Raw genomic sequence first — 24,184 nt, 5'->3', positions numbered from 1 at the left:
ATATATATATATATATATATATATATATATATATATATATATATATACCCATGGAGTACTAAAATTAATTCTTACAGCGAGTTTAAACATGAGCATAAATTCAAATTATTAATCAAAGGATTATGGTTTATTATTATCAATTACTATTATTATTATCATTTCAACCAATTATTATCATTTGAATTTTTAAAATTATGCAAAAATATTCTTCATCATATAGTAATTTCCGAAGTTCTCTTTGAAGAGTATCACAAATTATGCTAAAACTGGATGTTTTTTTTTTTTGTTTGATAGTTTTAAAGCAAAATATTTTCGAGGTTCCTTATCAGAATATATCATAAATTCCCAGTCTCATTAGTCTGCGATGTATGTCAAACATATTTTGAGACCCAAGAGAATCCTGAGGCACGAAGCGAGTGCCTTTAGCGTTTGTGAAAGAAGCCACCATTTGATATATAAAAAAGTGAAAATGAATCTTTCTAACTTACTTATCTTTCTTTCTTGTCTTCACAATATTATTTTGTTATACAATAAAAAGAATTGAAAAAACAGTTTTAAATCAGTATGCCTTTTGAATGTAATATAGGGGATGAAACCATATTGCAAATTTCATCTCTTCTACCTGTTTATGCTTTTAAGTTATTAAGCATACAAGAAAAACAACAACAAAAAAAAAAACAACAGATTTTTGATTAATGTTGACCAAATTTTTATGCTGCTCTACAGTTGTGGTGTTTAGACCATACCAAATTTCTTTTTCTAGTTTTTTTTTTCACTTCATCATTTCTAGGGTTTTTGTAATGATTCTTTATTTTGAGAGAGCTGTAAAAAAAGCCGTCTTATGTTATCGTGTTTAATGGGACAAATTTTTAATCCAAAAATGTTTTTTTCCCCCGTACTCTGGGAGTTTTTAAACAATGAGATCCATTTAAAAACTGGAGCTCAAAATTTTTAGCATATATATATATATATATATATATATATATATATATTGCAAATTTGCATACAATAATATATAGAAAAAATGATAATCTTTCAATGGAAAAGATCTAAGATAATTTTACAGCATTTTTAATAATAAGTTTAAATAATTTTTGGTTGTTTAGAAATAAGGCGCAATTACTTTTTACATCTTAGATATGATCTTTTTCATATAGAAGTGCACGAAAATATTACAAGCACAATATTCTCGAAATTTCAAGAGTTTAATCTGCCTTTGAATTATTTTAACCCTTTCAAGGGCCTTGGGAAGTATGCGTCCCACCAAATTTATCAGCCTTTGTATGAAATTATGTAGGTTGGCATAAGTTTTGACAAATTTTTTTAGAAAGACCGAAACTTAGATGCTTCAGTTCTTTATCTCACACAAAATGATGTGTCTTGATTTGTTACTTAATTATTAATTAACCAAATTAATTAATTAATCAAATTAAATTTATCTAATAAGCTAAATGAATCCCTTTTCTTATTCTAATTTCAAGCCTAAAAATATTTTAACATAATACGATTAGAAAAAAAAATGGCCCTTTAAAGGGTTAAATTAATGTAGAAGAAATCATTTATCAACTGCTAATGGTAAATGATTCTACTATTTCGATTACTTTTCAAGATTTTATTAATCTTTCAATGATTTACAATCTTTCAAAATGATAGCACAAATTGAACATCAAAACGTTAGAATTGCAGAACTTTGAAGCATTTATTCATCCAATCTTATCGCAAACCGAAAATGGTTATTTATATGCAATGCAGAACCAGTCTGCATCGGAAATGTTTAACTGCTGTTTCATAAGCCTCTTAAGAGTCTCAGCTGGAGGAGATGAGTATAACGCATTTGAAGTAGCTCTAAGCTGCGACGAATTTTTCGAAATGAGGATTAAAATCCTGTTCAGCGATATGCAAATGAGTGGAGTTTGCGGTTGAAAGTGGCTGTTGAAATTTTAATGCGTTTCCGCTGTTACTGCATACTGAATGGTTTAAAATATTCAACAGTTTTCCGCTGATTGAATTATTTTTTAAATGATGGCATTAAGACCAAATCATATCCAAAGCGAGAAATGTAGTTAAGAAATATGTATGTGGCCATGCGAAGTGTTTTTGGATAATGTAACAAAACTAGCCAGAGTAGTCTTTTCAAAACTTTATCTCATACTCACTAATAAGCGTGTTATCCCAGAAACTGCATTGCATGGTACTGGCAACAATAATTATGAAATATTAAACATTGGCGTGAATATAGCATTTTTATTGAATCTATCGTGTCATCCTTGGCGAGTTCTTTGGCGATTAATTCCTGGCATGCGGTATATAATATCTGAATATTGAATTTGTGTTTTAGATGCGTTTTCCCAAACTGATTGAAACAAAAATTTGACACAAAATTACACTTGTATTCGAAAAAGCTTACAAAATTTGATATATTTAAGTCATTGCGTCTTTTAATTATTGCGTTTACATATTTTTAATAGTAAAGAACAATAGATGGTCAATACCTAGTTGGATTTAGCTCAAACTCTGACAGGTGTCTACACAATATATGTTAAATCTGTGTGACAAATTTTATCTATCTAGCTCTCTTCATTTTGTAGTTATCTTGTTAACTCGAACAGCCGGACTTCCTCAGAACAGATTTCATTCAAAATTTGATAGAAGTGTACAAATTTTCGTGTAAAGACCATACACCAAATTTCTTCCATCTAGCTCATAGCGTTTTTGCGTTATCTTTGTCACAGATAGACAGACGGACAATGGGTATTTCAAATTCAGGGAGGTCTAAAACGTGGAGATTCGTCAAAATCTCGAGTTCGAATTTTTTGATCATTACATTACTTTCTTTATACAAAGTATGCGAACAAGTAAAAATGGCTCTGTAAATGGTGAGTTTCTCATTATTGAGTAGAGGGCCATATTGCTCTGCGAATATACAGTGGGAACAGCGAAAATCAATATTTGCAAATCCTCTCATAAAATGTTCCAAAACTGATAGAAGATTTTGTTAAAAAGTTTAATACATGATGCTACGTATATGAGACAGTAAAAATTTTTAAAAGTGGGGATTTATTTAATAACATATTTTATATTCAAACTGCGTTCTTCGCGATTTATATGGTTTAGTAGGTTATTTTCCGTTATTCCTTTGATTTCGCAAATAATGAAATATATTATATTATTATATATTTGCATATCATTAAGTATTCGTTTTTCTTCACAATGAAAGTTATTGGACTTATTTACAGGCATTACATATCGATAACGATTAAAAAATTTTGCAGTTACTGAGTTAAAAATTTCAGGAGTGAAAGTTTATAGTTTGTCAATGCTTTTATTCAAAATTGGAACGATAAAAAAAGCATCAATGTTTAAAATTCTTTAAATTCAAATAAATTTGGAATCCCTGCATTTTTTTCTTCTTACATTCCTAATATTAAATTTCTCTAATAATTAAGCTCAATGACAAAATAGTTATTTTTTAGATTAATCACTAGGCACTGTTAAATGATGTTTTGTGCTTTTATTTCTGATTTGGTGAGATCAAATGAATAAAATTTGCTAGCTACACCCTAAAAATACTCAAAATTTTCTTTTCAAGTGCTTTGACTGTATACCACTGCAAGCAACTTGATTATGAATAACCTTCTAACTTATTTGCTTGTTGAAGAATTTTTCCTTTTCATTATTTATTCATCTGTCAATACAATTATTTTAACTCTACTAATGGAAGTGGTCTCTCCGAAACTTCTCGCATACCTTCAAAGAAATTGGCTTGATTGTAACCAAATCACAACGTAACATTTTAAGGTAAAAAAAAAAAAAAAAAACATTGACTTTGCAGATGGATTTTATACCACGCATGAGAAAAGCGGTAGAGCATTAACAACGTTTCTGTGGGTTATAAGCATTGATTTAAAACATTGAATTTCTGAATAATTACAAAGGATATAGGAAATTCAGATCCGGTTTTTCCACCTAGAAAACGCAAAGTGAAGTAATATTTTTAAAAATTTTTTCTGGAAAATGGACAGCGGTGATCACTACTGACACATCTAGAGATGGTGAGATATAAAATAAAGAATTGAGAGAATGAAATGAAAAATTTTAAAATCAACTTAATGATTGAGGCTGGAGAATTCTGTCTAGGGTTTCGCTAAAAAGACATATAAAATCATTTATCTTTTATCTCATTTTCATAACTAAGTTTTCGTGGTTTTGATTAAGACGACATTCATCATATCATGGAAACTGCATGCGCATACTGTTAGTTTAAAGATAAAATAATAATTATGAATTGAGGTTTATGCTGTGATTAAATATTTACATTGCTCTTATCTATGGTTATTAATATTTTACAAGCAGGGAAAGGGTTGTGTGCTCATTTTGTACACTTTTTTCAGAAATAATTAAATGCTACAAGCGAATCAAAATAAAATGCATTATCGTATCAGGGATGTGATTCTACCGAGGATCAGCGGTTTTCCACTCCTCCCCTTTTTTTTTCATCTTTATTCTGTTTTTCAAGAAGTCTGCAGTTCAATTGTATAAAAAAAACTATATTAAAGATAAAATAGAAAGAAATGTCTGCAAACAAGAATACAGTGCTAAGAACAACTGAGCAGATCCACAGTTGAGAATTGCTATCCTATATTTAGAAAATATTTTTCCCAAAAGTTTGAGAGACACGTTGTTGCTGACGTAGAGTTTGTTATTAAGAAGTAGGAACCTTCAATCCAAATTCCATAGATTTATTTTATTTAAATAGATTTTTAAAAATTACGGTTAGGTATAAAAATTTCTTTAATGCTCTAATTATTTAAAATGAATGTACATATTTTTTTAAAATTTGAAATATGGTATTAAATTTTGGAATTTCAATTAAAATTATCAATGGTTTGAATTATAACATTGTGTTCTTGAATTTAATTTTGAAATTTGTGACAAGACAATCTTATTTTTTTACTTAATTTTTAAAATAAAATTTCTTTGTTTATCATTATTTATTTAATAGGCTTAAGGTACTTTAATATTAAGCTATAGAAGTTTTTCTGAATTTATTCTATTAATAGACTACGACTTTCTAGTTATTATTCCAGTTGGTTATTCTAATAGTTTTAGATAATTTCCAAAGATGGCAGCACAGTATCATTGATTAGTTTTATTTCTACAGACTTTTTTCTGGTTTTATATTTGTCCACCAGATGGCGATACCAGAGCAAATCTCTCTAAGGTATAATATAATAAATTTTCTTGGATATGAAAAATGTTGCTCTTTAATGCTGCTGTTGTTTTTAGGTGTTAAAACTATTATCCGAATAATATTAATGATATTTAGAGTTGATCGAATTCAGTATAATATCAATGAAGGAAATAAATGAGCAATTAAAGAAAATCAAAACTCTGTGACATGCAGTGTATTTTGTATTATAAAATATTCCTTTGTATAAAGTAAAATGTTTTTACCTTATTTCATACATAATAAGATAAATTTATAAATTTCACAGTATACTACTACTGAAATTCTAATATAATATAAAGAATTTTATTAATTGTAAAACACAGGCTTCTGTCTCCCACATGGTCTAGTGGTTAGGATACCTGGCTCTCACCCAGGAGGCCCGGGTTCAATTCCCGGTGTGGGAAGTTTTTCTTTTTCCACACATACCATTTATTTGTAAATCTAAATTTTGCATTTATTACAGTAAAAATACTGTAATACTGTTTTATAATGCTCATTTTATCACATTTGTTTATGTTTTTTACATATCATAACTAAGATGCAAAAAATATAAAATATTTGTTCACGTGATTATACAAAGTATTTTCATGATAATTGAATTATTTATTTGTGCTAATTTATGTTGCCAAAGCTAAAATTATTTTTTAAATTAAAGATAGAATTTTTTGTTACAAAACAGAAAGGAAAGACTATATATAAAAAAAAATTTATATTTTCAAAAAAAATATTGACATCAAAAAAAGTTTATTACAGTACTCTCAAATCGTTTCCAGCGCGTGACAACTGCACTTTAACATTTAATCAAAGGCATAATTTTTTCCCGTGAAAAAAAGTACAATCTGTGTGTTAAAAAAATAATTTCAAAAAAGCTTCGATTTCCAAAAAATTTATTCTAATAATCTCAAAATGTTTCGAGCTGTTAATAATTCCGCGTTAATACATTTTAACTCACATTAAGTGGCAACTCAAATTATGAGAAGTTTATGTTTCTGCAGTTCTCTTACTTTCAATGTTTTAGTGTTAAAATGTATTAAGAAATTCCTTCTTCTTATGTTTTAGTAGTTTCTTATAGCATTTAGGTGCCCTTTTCAAATTACAGCAATAGTATATAAAAATAATGCATCTAATTTAAAATTTTAATTAAAAATTTAACATATATATATTTCTTTCAGTAGAAAAATATTTGGATTATTAAGTATCAATATGAGTTTGGTCTGACTGTTATTTCGTTTATAAAGTTATTCGCAATATACTTGCAAGTTTTTACTGAATGTACCTGTGCTTATAGCATAAATGTCAATAGTTGATTTTCCATTCATTCCTTGATATTCCCCTTATAAAATAATTTTTTTCTTAACGTAATTAGCAAATTTTATAATTTTGCAAGTAGATTAAATAAATTTATATGTGCTCTTGAAAAAACATTTTAATACATTATATTGATAATAAATATTGCTCACAAATTAAATATATTGCATATTTAAAAAAATAACTTTTTATTTATTTTTTAATTTTTAAAAAAACACAGAAGGCTTATATTAGGATTTTTTTTATTTACCCAGTAAATCGTACCAATCTTATTATTATTATTGTGTGTGAGTGTGTGCTGCTCTTTGTCTGCTCTTTTGGTTGGATCAATTTCACCTTCGTATATTAGATGGATAGTTTTGAAAATTCATCTCCAAAATCTCTCAACAAAAAGTAATAATCAATTTGAAAGCGATCTATTTATTCATATACCGGTCATTTAAGCTATGTGATTATGATCTGGATGTTGTTTTTTTTTAAAATATGCGAAAAAAGTTATATTTTTGAATATTTGCATTAAAAAAATTCGAAAAACATCTACGAAACCAAAATATACCAGTGAAATGGCAAACGGTTTTAAAAATTAGAAAAAATTGCATTTTTTTTTTACTAAAAAGAGGTGAAAAGCAAATACCTTCTAATTTAGAAGTTTATGAAATGATTTGCTTAAAATTTTCGAAAAAGAAAAAAAGCCTAAGAAATATATTATATAATTCCCGAACTAAAAAATAAGCTGTATTTCTATCCATTTTTTCTTTTTTTAAATATTGGAGTTTGACTGATAAAGAATACGAAATTATCATTTTTTTTTCACATAGTAATGCTCTAAAAAACTATGAAATATTTCTGAATGAACAGTTTACTTAGTTTCTAGATCAGGAACTGCAAAACATACTAGGAAATTATTGTACCATATCTGAACAAAAAAATATACAAATTTTAATTTATGAGATTTTTTTATAAAAGTTCTATTAAAAATAAGAATTAGAGAAAATAGCATTTAAAGATGTAAAATAGTATTAAAAGTTTGTGAATTCAAACATAAAAATTAGTATAACTTCAAAAACAACAACAAAAAACAAAAACAAAAAAACAACAACCTTGCCCTAGAAGCAAAATTCCGACGGTTTCATAAAGAAACTGTTCAAACATTAAGAATATTCAATAAAAAAAAAAAAATTCATAATTTTGCAAAAAAAAAAATTGATTTTTAACGTAGATACCGACCTACCTTAAGGATTAATATGAAGCACCTTTTTGATTAATTCTGTTTCATTTTTGCAATGAAAATTAATCTTATTCTTTCTAAATTCTGTTTTATTTCTATTATTCCTTTCTGTTTTATTCTTTCTAAATTCGTTTTGCTTTTGCAATGGAAATATATTTCATTCTTTGTAAATTCTGTTTTATTCCTATAGTGAAAATTGTATATGTACAGGATTTACATAGGAGAGGTCAAAATTAGTCTTGTTGTGTTTAAAAAAATTATTACCTTTAATTATGTAACTACAATAAAATTTATCAAAAATGGAACTGTAAAAATACGTAATATAAGAACGTAAATTTAAAAGAATTCACAGAATATTTTATTGGATTCTTTAACGCGTTATTATGTTGGATTGAAAAGCAAAAGAGAATAAATTAAAAATAAAAACTGGTCTACCTCTTTGTTCAGATGTCTGCTTAGTAGAGGATCTGTTACGCCATTAGGTTGAAGCAGTTAAAGTTTAATTTGTTGTCCATACTCTTTAATACACACCATCAGTTCTGTAATCAGTTTACATTTACACTGTTTCATTATAATAAAAAAAAGTTAAGCAATAATAATGAAACTTGAAAAAAATAGTAAAATATAGGTCATTATTCCATTAGAGATAACAGCTTGACTATTTTACTTTTTATTTCATATTCAGTAAAACAGTATGCATCGTATAATTAGAAAAATATCCATATAGTCATAAATAAAACAATAAACCAATCAATAAATTATTAGAAAATTTCCTCCATATCGCATTTTAGGTACAATTGATGAAGTAACAAACATTCTGAATGGAAACAAAAACCAAAGAATAGAGAAATACTGGAGAAGATAGTGGACTGACTCAATGTTCTACTTTTCAAACATGGAAATTACATTGACATGAGACCTAGACAAGTTTTAAACTTACAGCCTATGAAACAAAACTTCTTTACAATCATATGTTGATATGGATAAGTGGTTGGTAAACGTATATTAAAATTATGAGAGACTGAGAAACATGTTTTATTAGTAACAATACGCAAACAGAAACAAATAAGGCAACAATTTAATTTATGAAATCAAGCAAACAAACATACAAATACAGAGAGGGAAAAGAATAAGCATACTTGTGATCACGATTGTATTATCAAATCAGATTACTGTATTATTTTTAATACAGTAATTACAGTATTTTTAATGCAGTATCTCTTAATCTAATAGTAAAATTCATATACTTTGCTTAAAATAATGTATCAAGTATTAATAGCAGGATAAAATAGATTCAATTTTTTTTTAAATTCTAAAATAATTGGCTTGTGAACGCAAATTATAGATAAGCTTTTTTGGGTAAATTTCAGTAAAATTTGATTGGATCCAGTCAATAAACATTCCGTTTTAAATTTATACAAATGTTATTTTGAGTAATTTGAGGCCCATAAATCTTGGTCAGAGAAAATTATTATAGAATCAACATCCTGCTTTTTGCTTTAAACCATGAAAATTCTGAGATTACTAAAAATGCTATTATCAGTAGTCTTCTTAAAAATTTTTTATTTTTGTACACTGAGAAATATTTTTTTCATCCAGTGCTACAAAGAGTTTGAACGGTATTTCAAATCAGCTAGAGTGGTCTTTCCAAAACTTTCTCGCATAAACTCTAATAAATTTGTCATCACAGAAAATGCCTTACATGGCAATGGCATGCAATAATTACGAAATATTAATCTTTGGCATGAATTTAGCATTTTTATTGAATTTATCGTATGTTCCTTGACGAGTTATTTGGCGATTAATTCCTGGCATTATTAATAACATCCAAAAATGGAATTTGTGTTTTCGATTTGTTTTTATCAACCGATTTAAACAAAAATTAGACACATAAATTGCACTTGTAGTCAAATTCTCATGCCAAATTTGATATGTTTAAATCAATGTGATTTTGAATCATCGCGTTTATATTTTTCTGAAAGTACAGACCAACAGACAGTCAACCCATTGTAGGATTTCTCAAAAAATTTGAAAGGTGCCTACACTATCGATGTTAAATCTGTGTACCAAACCTGATCTATTTTCTCTGTAATTATCATGTTAACTTATATTAGAATAGCCGGACAGACGGACTTCCTCTAAACAGATAGAACTTAAAATTTGATAGAAATCTGCAAATTTGGTATCTGTAAAGACTGTATACCAAATTTCAACGTCCTAGCTCAAAGCATTTTTGAGTTATCTTTCAGACAGACGGACATTTTGCCAAAAATGTATTTTTTGAACTCAAAAAATACATTTAACGTCTAAAACGTGGAAATACGTCAAAATGCCGAGTTCGAATTTTTTGACAATTACTATATTTTCTCTGTACTATGGATACGAGAAAGTAATTATTTAAGTTAGTAGCTCTTCAGATGAAAGAATTACAACTACACTTTCACGAAAGCGCAATGATCGTACTAGAAAATGAAATAAAATCACTTCATACTGTTTATCAATACTCATCCAAGCCATCGCAAAGTTTGCAGGAGTTAATGAAATATGACATCACACCACGGTGAGGGAAAAGGTTTAAATAGATAACATTAGCAAAACTGTTTGCCATGCAACTATAATTTCATTGGTTTTTTTTTTTTTTTTTTTTTTTTTGCCAACCGTACCTTATTTCAGGAAGAATCGAATTATTACAGGATGCGCAATTTTTTATTTTAGAATTCAAATACGTCATAAAAAACTATGTTGACAGCGTAGCTTCAGGTAAAAATGCTAACAAACAGGAAAGCTCTTTCTTTCACTTTCACAATAAACATATTTCTCGGTAATGCTAGTTTAATTTTTCAAAAACATTTAATTAATTTTAAGGTTCTTTCAACAATTAAAAAATTCCAATTAAATTCTAAAATTGAAATGAAATTCACTGAATTTGTCTTTTTTTTAAATGCATGTTTCTAAGGAAGCTCACTATTTTCATATTTATTTTTTCTTAAAAAAGAAAAGGAGCTTAGTTTTCTCTCATTGGGGGGGAGGGGAATTACATGCGTGATTAACAAAATATTAAAACTAATATTTTCATTTTCTTTTCTGTATGACAGTTAAATTTAGAATGTTGCCTTAAGTATTTTGTTATTAATTATTATCATCACTATCAGTTTTAGAGCCAAGTAGTAGTTAATGAAAAACTAAGAGGTTACACATCATGCTCGCTGAGCTCACCTTTCCCCAAGAACCAAGCTCTGACTCTTTTAGGATCAGTACATAAATCCAGCTCGCTTTGATCCCTCGCCATGTAATTACATATTTCTATTAGAAAAAGAAATTATAAATGCATTCATTATTAAAATTAATTTAAATTATTTGAAATTTCAAGAGCTGCTAACATTACTTTTTCACCAATTATTAAGAAAATAAAATCACCAATTTATAAAATTAAATTGTTGTGGTAGCTAAGAAATATACGTATATGTAAATATTTGAAAGCAAAAATAAATAATTTTATGATGTTTAAAAAATGAATGAATTAACAATGTTGAATTTGCTTCTGATTTCCTCAGATGTATTTCATAATGTTAATGTTATAATGCTACGACGTCATAATGTTATTACTACATCAAGTTAATAACACTGAAATTATGGCCAAAGATAGGAAATACTAATAAAAATAATTTAGTCATATCATTGTTAAGCATAAATATCCTCAATTAACGTTATAGTATTACTTATCTAGTTAATACTGTACTTCTTTAAATATAATTTTGAGCAAATGCAATGATTTTTCAGTATTAATTTTCTTTAAAAATGCTAATTTATGTTTATAGCAACATCAGTTATTCGGAAAATTATTGAATAAGTTTACATATTATAAAATATTGTATTCTATTAATATATTATTTAGCTATACATTTACAAGACATTATATACTATTTTAAATGATGAAACAGTAGCAAAGTTCGAAATTTGCTCTTAGCACATCCATATAAATAAGAAAAAAAATATGGATATAATATTTTTATTGATCAAGTATTACAGACAATACATCTACTATAACTAAGCTGAAACACTTTATATCTTTGCAAAGAATTCTAGTTACTTGATGTAGTTGCTCTAGAACAATGGTCCAGCTGTCTTTCATGACTATATGAGCTCCTGCTGTAATTATGGCTACGGCAAGTAACATGTAATCAGCCTTTATTTTTACAAATGTTTCATTTTCATTTTTTTCATTTACTGGCATTCCAGTTACAACTTCATACAAGCGATCGTATATTTTCTTGCGATTGAGATAAACCAAGTCCATCACAATAATGACTGACGAATAAAGAAAATCATCAGTATTTGGATCATTTGTGTAAAGTATGCATAATAGCATTTCAATGTAAATTGCAGGATTCGTAACATTTAATTTGTAATCCAAAGTTTTCATAACTCTGATTTCGGAGTTGAAAATTCCAGTTTTGCCGTATACTTTTCCACCAGTTTTTTCTAAGAATTCAACCACTTGCGATGGCATTATATGCTCATAGTGAGAATTCAATTTGCTTGCGAGTTCTATTGACGTTAGTACACGTAAAACCGTCTGTTCCGTAATTCTTCCTTCAATGACTTCCCATGATAAAGGCTTATCCGTTTCCTGCCGGTCTTTTACAGACCGGTGAAGTTCAAGAACATGATAAGCAAGAAATCTTTCATAAATTTCAAGAGCATTATATTTGACTTCGCTGTCTAGTTTAAAGTAATCACAAGTGTTGAAGACGAATTCTACTACATCCGAAGACCATTCTAATTCCAAAGAATTAGCTGAAGATATTCGCTCTTGGTTCTTCTTGGCCATGTCGAATAACCATTCTTCTAATAAATCAGAAGAAATTTGCCTTACATTCTTAACATTTATCAAATGAGGCACAGACATAATATGCATCCTACTAGAAACTTGTTATAACTGTTCTATAATTCTATCTTTAACATTTAAAATGTCTAAAAAACAGAAAAGATAAAAATTCAGACAAGCGATCATTCTATCAAAAATAAATAAATAAAAAAGATTAAATCCTGACGATATATTTTTGGATAAATGCCAACTGAATGTAAAAGAAATAAATATAAATTCTGCAAAGAAAAAAAAACTAGTTTAAAAAAAATCGTTTTCAGAACATAAGAGAAAAATAAATTTCAAATGATGGAATCAAGTGTATTTTGGCATCGTAATTAAAAAAGAGAGAAAAAATAATGGAATATTTGGTGAATCACTTTAGGTTATTTTATCAAAAGGAAATTGTTTTGAAACTTTGTTTTCATCTATTCAAGGTTGAATAAGAATAGATTACGAAGAAAAGGGAAAATAAAAAGGTTCTGTTAATAATTCAAATGTTACATTTTGTTATTAATTATCCAATGAAAAAATGACAATTTTATTAAAATAGATGGAAAAAAGTTAATTATCGCTTATATATTATAAATTTATTTTTGTTTGCATCTACAGTCAGTTGTTCTATCAATCTAATGTTATAAAATTAATTATGCTCTAATTAATTCGTTTATAAAAAAACGTTTCAAGCTAGAAAATCGTTTGGCTGAAATTCATAGAATTATCAAAAGTGAAATGCCAAAATTTCAAGAAAGAATAATAGTCACAGTTTCTCTTCTCTGTGATAATAGTCAATCAGAAGAAATCGAATAAAAATAATAAAATTTAATATACTAAATGTTTAGTAATTCTTAAATATTCTGGTAGAAGCACTTAAGAGTACTATTGTTATTTTATCATTTTAATGGTAAGTATCTACTGTTTATTCTAAAAGTTTTTGAATACTTATTAAAATGATGAGTGTAACGCAAAAATCTTTGTATCAATATTTTTCAATAATCTATTCTTAATTGTGTTGAGAATATTCTGTTATTAGTATATAAATTTATTTTTTAATTAATATTATATTTAGCAGGAGTTTGATACTGAACATTACATAGAATTATTGTTCTTAAAGAACATTGTTTGTGACATAATATTCAAAGAAGCAAAATTAATATAAACGATTTTTTTCTTATTATTATTCTTCGAGTGAAAAATTAGATAAAATAGAATGACACATTTTGTGTTCTCTACGTTGTTTAAAGGATGATTGAATAGAAGTTTTAAATTTATTAGCACAGAGCATTGAGAAATTTTCACAGCATAGTTCCAGACTCCCAATAATATTAAGTTTATAAGGTTGCGTTAATATTTAAATTTTGTTTTCTTGTTTATAAATGGGCAGTTTCTTACAGCACTAAACATTTTGTGCTTCATTATGTTTTTATTTTTCTACACGGAATGCAATCATTTAAAAAAATTGTCTTCTAAAATTGACCATGAAATAATCCGATTCCATTAAAGAATTTTGGTAAAATATGTAATTTAAAATTTACTTCTGAAAAATATAAATATTCTTAAGAACAAATACTTCTAATAATTTTTGTATATTTTGAGAAGTATGTTGTGTAGAAAAATATTTAATATATTCTTTTATCATAAATATGTTTTGGTTTTGTAAAAATCTGGAGCATAATACAACTCGTTAAGTGCCAAAAAATTTGGTGGAATTTTTATTCGGAGTGGAAGTAATTCATTCTAAGCGGCCCAAATTTTTATAGAAAAATCTATCAATAGATGAAAGTAGGGGAAATTTGATAACACTTCAAAATTGAATTAAATTTGAAATATATTTTAACTTGAGTATAAATAAGAATATACGAACTAAATTTTAAGCAAGCTACACGAACTAAATTTTAAATAAAGAAATAAAAACGTGGTTCAAACAAAATAAATAGTGGTATATTATTGTTTCTTTTTGCAGCGTTGCTCTTTATTACTTTTTCGAAACGTAAATGTAATACAATATGCTCATACATAAGCATTCATTTATCAAGGAATTAATTCTCATTCTTGACAATTATTTAATAATTCAAATGGAATCCTTCTTTTAATAAGCAAAAATTAAATTTTATTTATTAAATTTGTAGTATTAAAAGGATAGTTACTTGAATTTCTGAAAAGTGCATTTAATATAGACTGTCATATTATCAATTAAAATACTTTTAATGAAACAAAAGTTTCAATTATTTTTAGATAGTAATAGAAAATTTTTATTAATCGTTTTAGGGCAAAATAGATCAACACTATAATTAAATTAAATTCTATTCTATTCTTCACTCAATAGATTACACACATTGGTTTAATTAGGAAAATATTGAATTCGTTGATTTTAGGGGAAAAAAAATCTGTGATCTGATGCCGTACTTATAAAATATTTGTGAAAATGATTCACTATGAAGATTTGAATCGTAGCTTTTAAATTGTACGCCACAGTGTCCTAAGAAGTCGTAGCAGGAAAATACGATATCAGATGCTAAATTTCAAAACCTTTTTAATTCCATATGCTATTTCTAATGAAACTGAATTTTCGATATGGACATGGAAAGAGAAATGAAATATGGAAAGAATGGAAACAAAGAAATATATAATGGAAAATATGGAAATAAATCCAGTTTAATTTCGCGCTTAGCGAAAATGTATAGTGATTTGCAAGCTCATCCTTAATATTGTTCTTTTTATTAGAATTTTTTTGAATAAATTCATCTTTGTTCTGAAATGTATATCATTTAACTTACCTAACCTATACAAAAATTAATAAGCGAATAGTACTTGGAGTTTTATACACAGCGCTTAAAGTAAAATAGAATCGCAAAAAATTGGAATTATTTCACTAGAATAACTACTAACGTTGTACTAGAACCATTTCGTTCTAAAAATATTCAAAAGTGTGGGAAATTTCCCTTTTTATACATCAAAGTAAAAAATTCTAAACAAAATTGTTATTTCGCAATATATAAATAAAAGGCACAACTTTGTTGCAGAAATTTAATTACTATGTATAAATTACAAATGATTACTTAATTTGAATTAATATTTTTGAATGAAGATAGAATTTCTTGTAATTATTTGATTGATTTTTGCAACCAAAATTAATTCACTGGAAAGATGTGATAAAATCATATAAATATGGTATGGTTATCTTCTATAATTTATTTTATGTAATAAGATCACATAAGAGAATGCATAGAAGACGAAATTTGTAAAAAAATAGTTTAAGGAGCCAAAAACTGTCATTGCGAAGTTGTGATATAATAAAGATTATTATGCAGTATTATAGGAGCATTGTCATTGCTTGAATGAATATGGAGGTAAAAATAGCATACGCCGAATGATCAACCATTCATAATTCAATTAAAATCTTGTATATTGAAAATCTAGAATAAACAGCTAGATCCATTTTCTTTTTATTAATTTAATATCGCTCTGCAATAATGGAATGTGTGACACATTGCTAATGATTTCTTGGTACTAATCTCTAAGAAAAGATTCAAGGGCATTATTAAACATTTTTTTTCATAATGTCATTTGAAGAACTATGACTCATTAAAAGCTCATGATATAATATCTGTATTTTTCAGCATCTAAATCCGGATGCTGTGACGTAAAAGAGTGAAGTTTCACCAACATCCAACTTCTCAAAGACTAACTTATCGCCTTACTAAAATCCGAATACTTTCTGTCTGCTGATTACAAAATTTTCGATCGGTTTTCCATTATCAGAGACAAAAACCTCTCTCTTCTGATGAATGTTTTTCGCATGTTCAGGAAGTATTTCAGTCCAGAAAAGACAGAAGCGCGATAAGCTTGTTTCCTGCTCTGTACCACGTGGACAAGTACTTCCTCTCACTGTTAGGAAGTGAAACACTGCCGTGATGCATTGCTATGAAGATCTTGGAGAGGACGGAAGAAATGAAGGGCAGAAAAGTAGCAGTAATTCCAGCCATTTTCATACTGATTATACTACAATCAGGTATTCTTTTTCAATTTTTATTTAGATTTTGGATGAATTTTAGTATTGAACAGATTAAGTATTCCTGACTCAGTGTTTAAGGGTGAATGTTTGTGGAACATAATCTTTATGACTGGTGCATAATTTCATAAAAAAGTGATATATATCCAAAGAGATTTTTTCTTATTTGTGCTGGTTGAAGCGGAATTGTTAAGACTAATAGGTTCTCATTTACCTGAAATTTACGTCCATTAATAAGAAAGCAAAATTTATTGCCTTATGTTGCTTTGTAGAAAACTGTATTTGTAAGAACAAAGCACTCTAAGTATTTTATGATACAACCCCGTTCCCGTTAAAAATAATTGGAATTTTGGTTTACAAAGTATATGATTAGCAAATACCTTTGAAAGAGCTAATCCAGTAAAAATGGTTAACTATTTTTCAACATGAGAAAAAGTTTGATAAGTTCACCAGGCGCTTTATGCTATATCTTTAAAGAATCTAATAGATATAACGTTTGATTCCTTTAAAAAAAGCCATAGCCGTGAAGACGAATTTTAATATTAACTAGGATGTAGTGTTTTAACATCGATAAAAGCAAAACATTAAAATATGTATTTTAAGAGTTGCATTGCCTTTGTTGCTACAAATTATTTCAATCTCGATCATGGCTTGTTCAAGGCTCTCTTTGAAATGACGTTGATTTCAAATTAGATTTATTCAAAATTCATTATGTATCTTTTTTTCCAAATTTTTATCCTATTGATTTTATAAATTATTTTTTATTTAATAAAATAAGCTTAGTATTTTTTAAAATACTGAAATTTTAATACAATTATTTTAAATTTTTTTTGAAGGTTACGATTTGATCTGAAATTTTATAAATGTAATTTCTGCAGAAATAACAAATATAAGAAATTATTTTATGATATACATCGCATAAACAATGCAAAAAAAAAAAAAAATAATAATCCAAAAGTTTAAAAAAAAAATAGAAAATACAAGTTGTGGATTAGAATATTTAAAAATTTATATTTTCTAAAATAACTGAAAGCTTGTACTTATCATTCGAAAAACAATGATAATTTATATAATCTAAACGTTAATCTTTTATATCCAATCCAACATTTTAAAATTCATACATTTTAATAATTTAAAAACTGATTTATTAATGATGATAGTATTATATATTATATGTTATAGAAGTTCTTTATTCTTTAAATCTAGTAAATTTTAAGAAATAATACTAATAATGAAAAGCAAAACATCTTGCAATCTGACGAAGCCAATATTGTTTCGGTTCAAGTAATTTACTTCAAATGCGTAACTTAAATATAATTTTCAAATCCATAGCGCATATTTGAAAAAGAAGGATATGATGTCACCATTCTTAGATGTTAGAAGAGAAACGTTGTTATACTTGCCATGTGATCATGGGGTTATGTGAATCAGTTTCATTGATTTAATTGAAAACGGCGCAAACAACTTAAATGGAAGGAAATAATGAAGTCGGGGGAAATTGTATTTCTGTCCTTGCGGATATAAATTAGAATAAGGTGAGGTAAAATGACCATAAAATTAGCTGCTTTTAACTTCTGCAAACTACACTCCTTAAATTATATTATAAATTCAGGCTTTCTTGAAAGATATTTTACATTATACAATCTAAGAATAGCTATAAATTTTTTGGCTCCGTTTTTTTAAACCATTAAAAAAGAGTAATCCCTACTTTTTTAGGCTTGTTATAATGATCATTTTACTCCATGGGATGGGGCAAGAAGGGAAATGACTAAAAAAAAATCCTATTATATGACTGAGATCAATTAGAAAATTGACAATAAATTCCTTATTAAACATATTAACATAGATATTTTAACATTTGAATTTAAATATCAATAAATCTGTTCACTTACAATTTCAACTGCATCTTCATTTTCCTAAAAAATATACTTCTCTCCAAGAGAAAATTTAATAAGGCAGAAAAGTAGCAGTAATTTTTGACTAAAGTGACTAAAGCTTTTATCAGTCACAATTTTCTGCTCACAAAAAAGCGACTAATAAAAGTTTTCACTAACTTTTTAATGCAATGCTTTATCAGTATCTACTTAGATTTCTTATTCTTCCCTTGATTTCCTTTTGAATTCTAATTTTACCATACTTTTTGGAGAAAAGCATGTTTTCTTTCTTTTATGCTCTGAATATTCTTCACGAAGATGGACTATAACCGTATCTGAAATCGGAATCTCACCTATTGCTATCTGAGCATATTTTCCTTTTGATTTCGAATTTTCTATGTAATTTTTGTTTTACTCTGTGGTTGAGAGGGTAGTGTTGAAAAATATCTAATTTTAATTCATTCAAAAAAGATAAAACAGTTTTTGAAACAGCAGAAACTTCATCACGTTCTATTAAAACTGAGGGAGTTTCCATTGTCTCTTTTGAAGGGAAATGTGCAGCCTGGTATTTGCACTGCTATTTGGTTCTCTGCTTCAGTTTCATTGGGCAGAGTTCATAACCTTGAAAATTATAGTATTTTTTTATGTGAATTTCTCAGCCAACCGTTTTAAACGGAAAACTGTAAGGGTAAGCAGCATTAAAAACATTCTGTAATCTGCTTTTCTGGAACCACATGTTTGACATTTCTTTCCACATTTTCTTCCATGTTTTTTTCTTTATCATATTACTCCATTTTACCCTACTTTTTCTTTGAAAATGGGCTTAAAAAATCATTTAATTTTTTTTAACTTCATGAAAATTTATTTTGAAATGTGCATCTCTTAATGCATGCTATTTGTTCAAATACGTTCTTTTTATATAAAAAAAAGCAAAAAAAAAAAAAAAAAAAAAAAAAATTTTGCTTTTCCTGTAATTAACATAAATGTTATATTAAACTTATAAATGTTGTATATAGCATGTAAATATTAGAACTTTGATCCATTATCAAATATTCAATGACTTGAACTAAAAAAGAAAATGCAAAACCTAATTATGATTTTGCGTTTTCATACAATGATTCTGTGCTAGTAAATAAATTATTCTTATATATTTTAAATAAATTATTAATATTATTTCAATTTTTGTTTTGAAATCCTTTTTGATCGCATACTTATGTTAAATTTCTAGTAACAAAGAATTGACTGATAATTCTATTATACAATCAATTTCTTTGCTCATTAATAATATTTTAACAATCATATAAAGAAGGAGTAAAGTTTTGACGTTTAAATTGTATACACGTTTTGTTACTTAGTGTCACCCAAATGAATATAATGTTTCTTATATCCTTTAAATGTTTTTAGCGGCGGATTTTAGTTTTTAAAAAAGAATTATTCTTAACTGAGAAATTCAAATAATTGCAGCTCTGTCATTTAGACATTTTTAGCCTCAATATATCTTACTTTTAATTTTAAGTAGCAGCAAACGATATGAAAAAGAATTTATAACCTTATATTATAAAATATAATATCAATATTAAAATATGGGAGAATAAACTACAATTTTAAATCATAAACGATATTTGAAATATTGTAAGTCGGTTTCCTTTCAAATCTTGAAAAGCAAAAATATAGTAGAATTGTCAGCACATTCCTTCAAATTAGATCCTATTTATATAAAATGTTTTTAAATGGTATTGAATAGAGGCATATTAAATAATAAATGTGAGAACAGTGATTTTAAAAGTCGCTAAAATCATTTGGAATGCAAAGCTTTCAAGTGGAAGAGGCCCAACTGATAATTTCCGACGTATTTAGATACATCTGATGAAATCGAAATGTCTAAGCCAATGAACTTGATTTAGACAGAGTTTTTAGAAAAGCAGTTGGAGCAGAAATCTGACAAAATGATTTGTTCAACTTCCTTACATTTTATTCGTTTTGTAATTGTGTTTCAAATAATGAACATGCCCCATTTCAGAATAAGCTTTAGAATTCAAAGAAGTGTCACGGAATATACTTCATCGGAAGGTTACATTTTACTGATGATTTTAGGGAGGGGAAAAAAAAAAAAGGTTTTAGACAAAACTATTTGTAACTATTTTGTGTCTTACATTCCTCTAATTTTGGAAATACAAACGACGACGCTTACTTTATTTGTGGAAGAATAACACTTCAGGATTGATAACGGAATTGTTGACTCGCCTCTATTTGCATGGTACCAATGCATAGTATCATGCATTAGTACTCAAGATACCATACTACGTTTATTCAAAGTAATTCGTTGAATGATTTTTGCTTATTTTCATAGGTTTTTCGATCATTTCTCTTTTAGTGGATCAAGAATTTAACTTACTGTTGAAATCATACAATAGGCTCATATGATATCTTTTCCATGTACTCCATAGTGAGATATATGTTCGTCCCTTACATTATTGTCTTTTCCCTTATTAGTTTAAAATTGTTTGATACTTCATAAATAAAATTATTGAATTGCTATAATTAAAAAAAGTAGTTTCTTAAAAATGTAATCAAATAAATATTATACTTCTTCAGCACATTCAATCAAAACTTAGGTTCAATATGATTTTTTAAACATTTTCTCTTACATTCTTTACATTGATTTCGATAATAACAATTACTTGTTTATTGAAAAAAATATCCAATGATTCAGTGGAGAAATTTTTAATTTATCAATGGATACAATATCATTCCTTTTTTGAAAAATGTTGCTTACCAACGTTCACACCGTTTATTTTTGTAAAAAGTATTAATAGATCTTTAAAAATATAAACTTTATCTTTTTCAAAAAACTTGTCGAACTCAGAAACTCCAATCTTTTTTGGTTTCATGCAATATAGCTTGGTGGAAATTTTTCTTACAAGGGGAGGGTACGGGGTTGAAATCTGAGATCGGGATGAGATTTAGTATAATGATAATATACATTTAGAATGTTCATTCATGAAAATATTAAAACGCAATGGCCAATCAATTTCGAGAAAATGGTCCTCAAACTTTTGGTAAAGCTTATATACTGATAATTTGACTCCCGTTCCGAGATGGCATGGTTGTCTAGGTAACCGTCTTGTATACGGAATGTCAGGGTTCGAACCTGGCCAGGAATTTTTTCCTTTTTAAGTAACTTTTATTCAATTCAAAATTTACAAATACTCTTAATTAATATATTTTTAAATTTTTTCATCCAAAATAAATATTTATTACCGAAATACATAATAATAAAATAAAAATTTTAAAAGAAAAAAATTATAAATACATATGCATTTTTTTAAAAAAAATTATTTAAATTTAATTAACTATTTACAGAAAGCTTTAATTACTATGCTACTTATTTTTATGCAAGGATAAATGTTTATTCTTTTAATACTTAAATTATAATTTAATGTTTAAAGGAAAAATAATTAAAAACGTAACATTAATGGCTACAGATAATTTAACTTGCTTGCATCATTTTCAAACAATCAATTTTCAAATTCTTGAATTTTAATAATAATAAATTATCAATTCTAACTCAACGAAGCTGTATTTACATCAAAAATTGAAGGGAGCAGCTGATATTTGTTGAATATGTAAGCAAAGTTCTCCAACTGCAGTAATCAAAAGAAATAGTAAAGAGCAGATGTTAATTTATTGAATGCGTAGGCAGATATTTCAAAACATCTTAAACGTGCACAAAATTCTTATTTAATCGAACATGATCAAGAAATAAATTCTTGTGAAGATAACGTAAAAATTCAATCAATTGTACACCATCAATTGTCATCACCTATTTTTGATAAGATTATAAGGTATGCATGGTATGCTGCCCAACTTTCTGATGAAAGAGAGATATTTTTAAATGCAATTGATGCTTAAATGTTTTTTCATAGATCTCTTAAAGAAACCTTGCTCTTGTGGACAATCAGCATTTATCAGTTATGCAACATGTCGAAATATATTTTGTTTCCAATGTTTTTACTATAGTTACCATTCTGGTTCTTGTATGTAATCGAATAATTTTTTTTACGATGTGAGTATTTATAATTAATAATTATCACCATTTATGTTATATTTATTACTATTTTTTAAATATTAAATTACAATTTAAGTATTAAAATAATAAACATTTCTACTTGCATAAAAATAAGTAGCGTATTAATTAAAACTATCTGTAAATAGTTAATTAAATTTAAATAATTTTATTTTATTTAAAAATGCACCTGTATTTATAATTTTTTTCTTTTAAAATTTTAATTTTATTGTTATGTATTTTGATAATAAATATTTGTTTTGAATGAAAAAAAATTAAAAATATTAACTAAGAGTATTAGTAAATTTTGAATTGTAAATTTATAAAAAAGAAGAAAATTCCTAGCCAGGTTCGAACCCTAACTTTCCGTATATGAGACGGTTATCTAGACAACCATACCATCTCGGAACGGGAGTCAAATTATCAGTATATAAGCTTTACCAAAAGTTTGAGGACCATTTTCTCGAAATTGATTGGCCATTGCGTTTTAATATTTTCATGAATGAACATTCTAAATGTATATTATCATTATACTAAATCTCATCCCGATCTCGGATTTCAACCCCGTACCCTCCCCTTATTAGAAAAAAATTTGTTTTTTAATGAAAATTAAAAATGTGGTTACTCAAACAAAATGCCATAGAAAACTTATATATGGAAAATTTTTATTCATCAGTTTTTTCCAGTAATGGAGTTTCAATGGAAGAATTGTTTCATCAGTTTTTTCCAGTAATGGAGTTTCAATGGAAGAATTGTTTCTATGTAGAAAATAAAATTTCTATTTACTGAGAAAAACTACAATGTACTAAATTCTACATTTTAGAATATAGATAAGAGTATATTTAATAAAACAATAATTTTTTTATCTTTAATAAATTTCCTAATTCATTATTATAATCATTGTGTAAACTTACGAATTTTTGGCCGAAAAATTTTATGAATTATTTCTTATTAAAATATATATCCAGTTTGATATTTCTAAAATATCTTTTATTCTGTCTTTATAAACGATTCAACATATACTAACTTAGTCTTAACTAGTCAATTTTCAAGCAGTCAATTTCTCACTTTCAATTTTCATCCTCTCATCTCACTCGGCTTAACTAATTTCTTTGACATACTTCAAATACCTTAGGCAACAAATTTATCTTACCTTCTAATAATATTCTTAATTTTTAAGAATAAATATTATATTAAACTATTTTTTTTAGAATTTTATATTTTCTTATATTATTCTTAAAGTCACCTTAAAAAAATTAAGGATTTGAATCTCATGTGGAACATCCTGCATGATAATATTTTAAGATTCATTTGTATTGTCTTATATTATTTGTAAAATTTGCATTTAATTAAAACAACGAAAACGTATATATATAAATGTATTTAATATAGTTTTCATTAAAATAGTTTGTGCATAAATAATTGTTGGACGAAAATGGATTACAAAAGAAAATTTATTTCGTTGATTATAACTGAATATTCAAATATACACCAGATAAGATTTCGATCCCGCTATTAATTAAGAAAAGCAAACGATATTTTTTCTCAATGTAATTGAAAAATCAAATGACAAATTTTTAATTTATATCATAAAATATT

The 24,184-nt window shown here is 26.7% G+C and overlaps 2 protein-coding genes and 1 non-coding gene across 3 annotated transcripts in view; 2 read left to right on the top strand and 1 right to left on the bottom strand.

Moving 5' to 3' along the window:
* Positions 1–5,562: 5,562 nt before the first annotated feature.
* Trnae-cuc (transfer RNA glutamic acid (anticodon CUC)) lies at positions 5,563–5,634 on the top strand. The gene has a single exon. It is a non-coding gene; the product is annotated as a tRNA-Glu (tRNA).
* Positions 5,635–11,775: 6,141 nt separating this feature from the next.
* LOC129975445 (cyclin N-terminal domain-containing protein 1-like) lies at positions 11,776–12,684 on the bottom strand. The gene has a single exon (XM_056088508.1). The coding sequence runs from the start codon at positions 12,682–12,684 to the stop codon at positions 11,776–11,778; it is 909 nt and encodes a 302-aa protein (XP_055944483.1).
* A 3,820-nt stretch (positions 12,685–16,504) lies between these two features.
* Positions 16,505–24,184, top strand: part of LOC129975665 (macrophage mannose receptor 1-like) — a 46,337-nt gene continuing 38,657 nt past the window's right edge. Inside the window, exon 1 of the mRNA XM_056088777.1 lies at positions 16,505–16,645. Coding sequence (XP_055944752.1) covers positions 16,558–16,645 — 88 coding nt within the window. The 5' untranslated portion in view covers positions 16,505–16,557. The remainder of the gene's footprint in view (positions 16,646–24,184) is intronic.

The sequence above is a fragment of the Argiope bruennichi genome, chromosome 7, assembly GCF_947563725.1.
Source record: "Argiope bruennichi chromosome 7, qqArgBrue1.1, whole genome shotgun sequence".
NCBI lineage: Eukaryota > Metazoa > Arthropoda > Arachnida > Araneae > Araneidae > Argiope > Argiope bruennichi.
The sequence above is the reverse complement of the archived record's forward strand: the minus strand, read 5'-3'. Positions and strand labels throughout refer to the sequence as shown.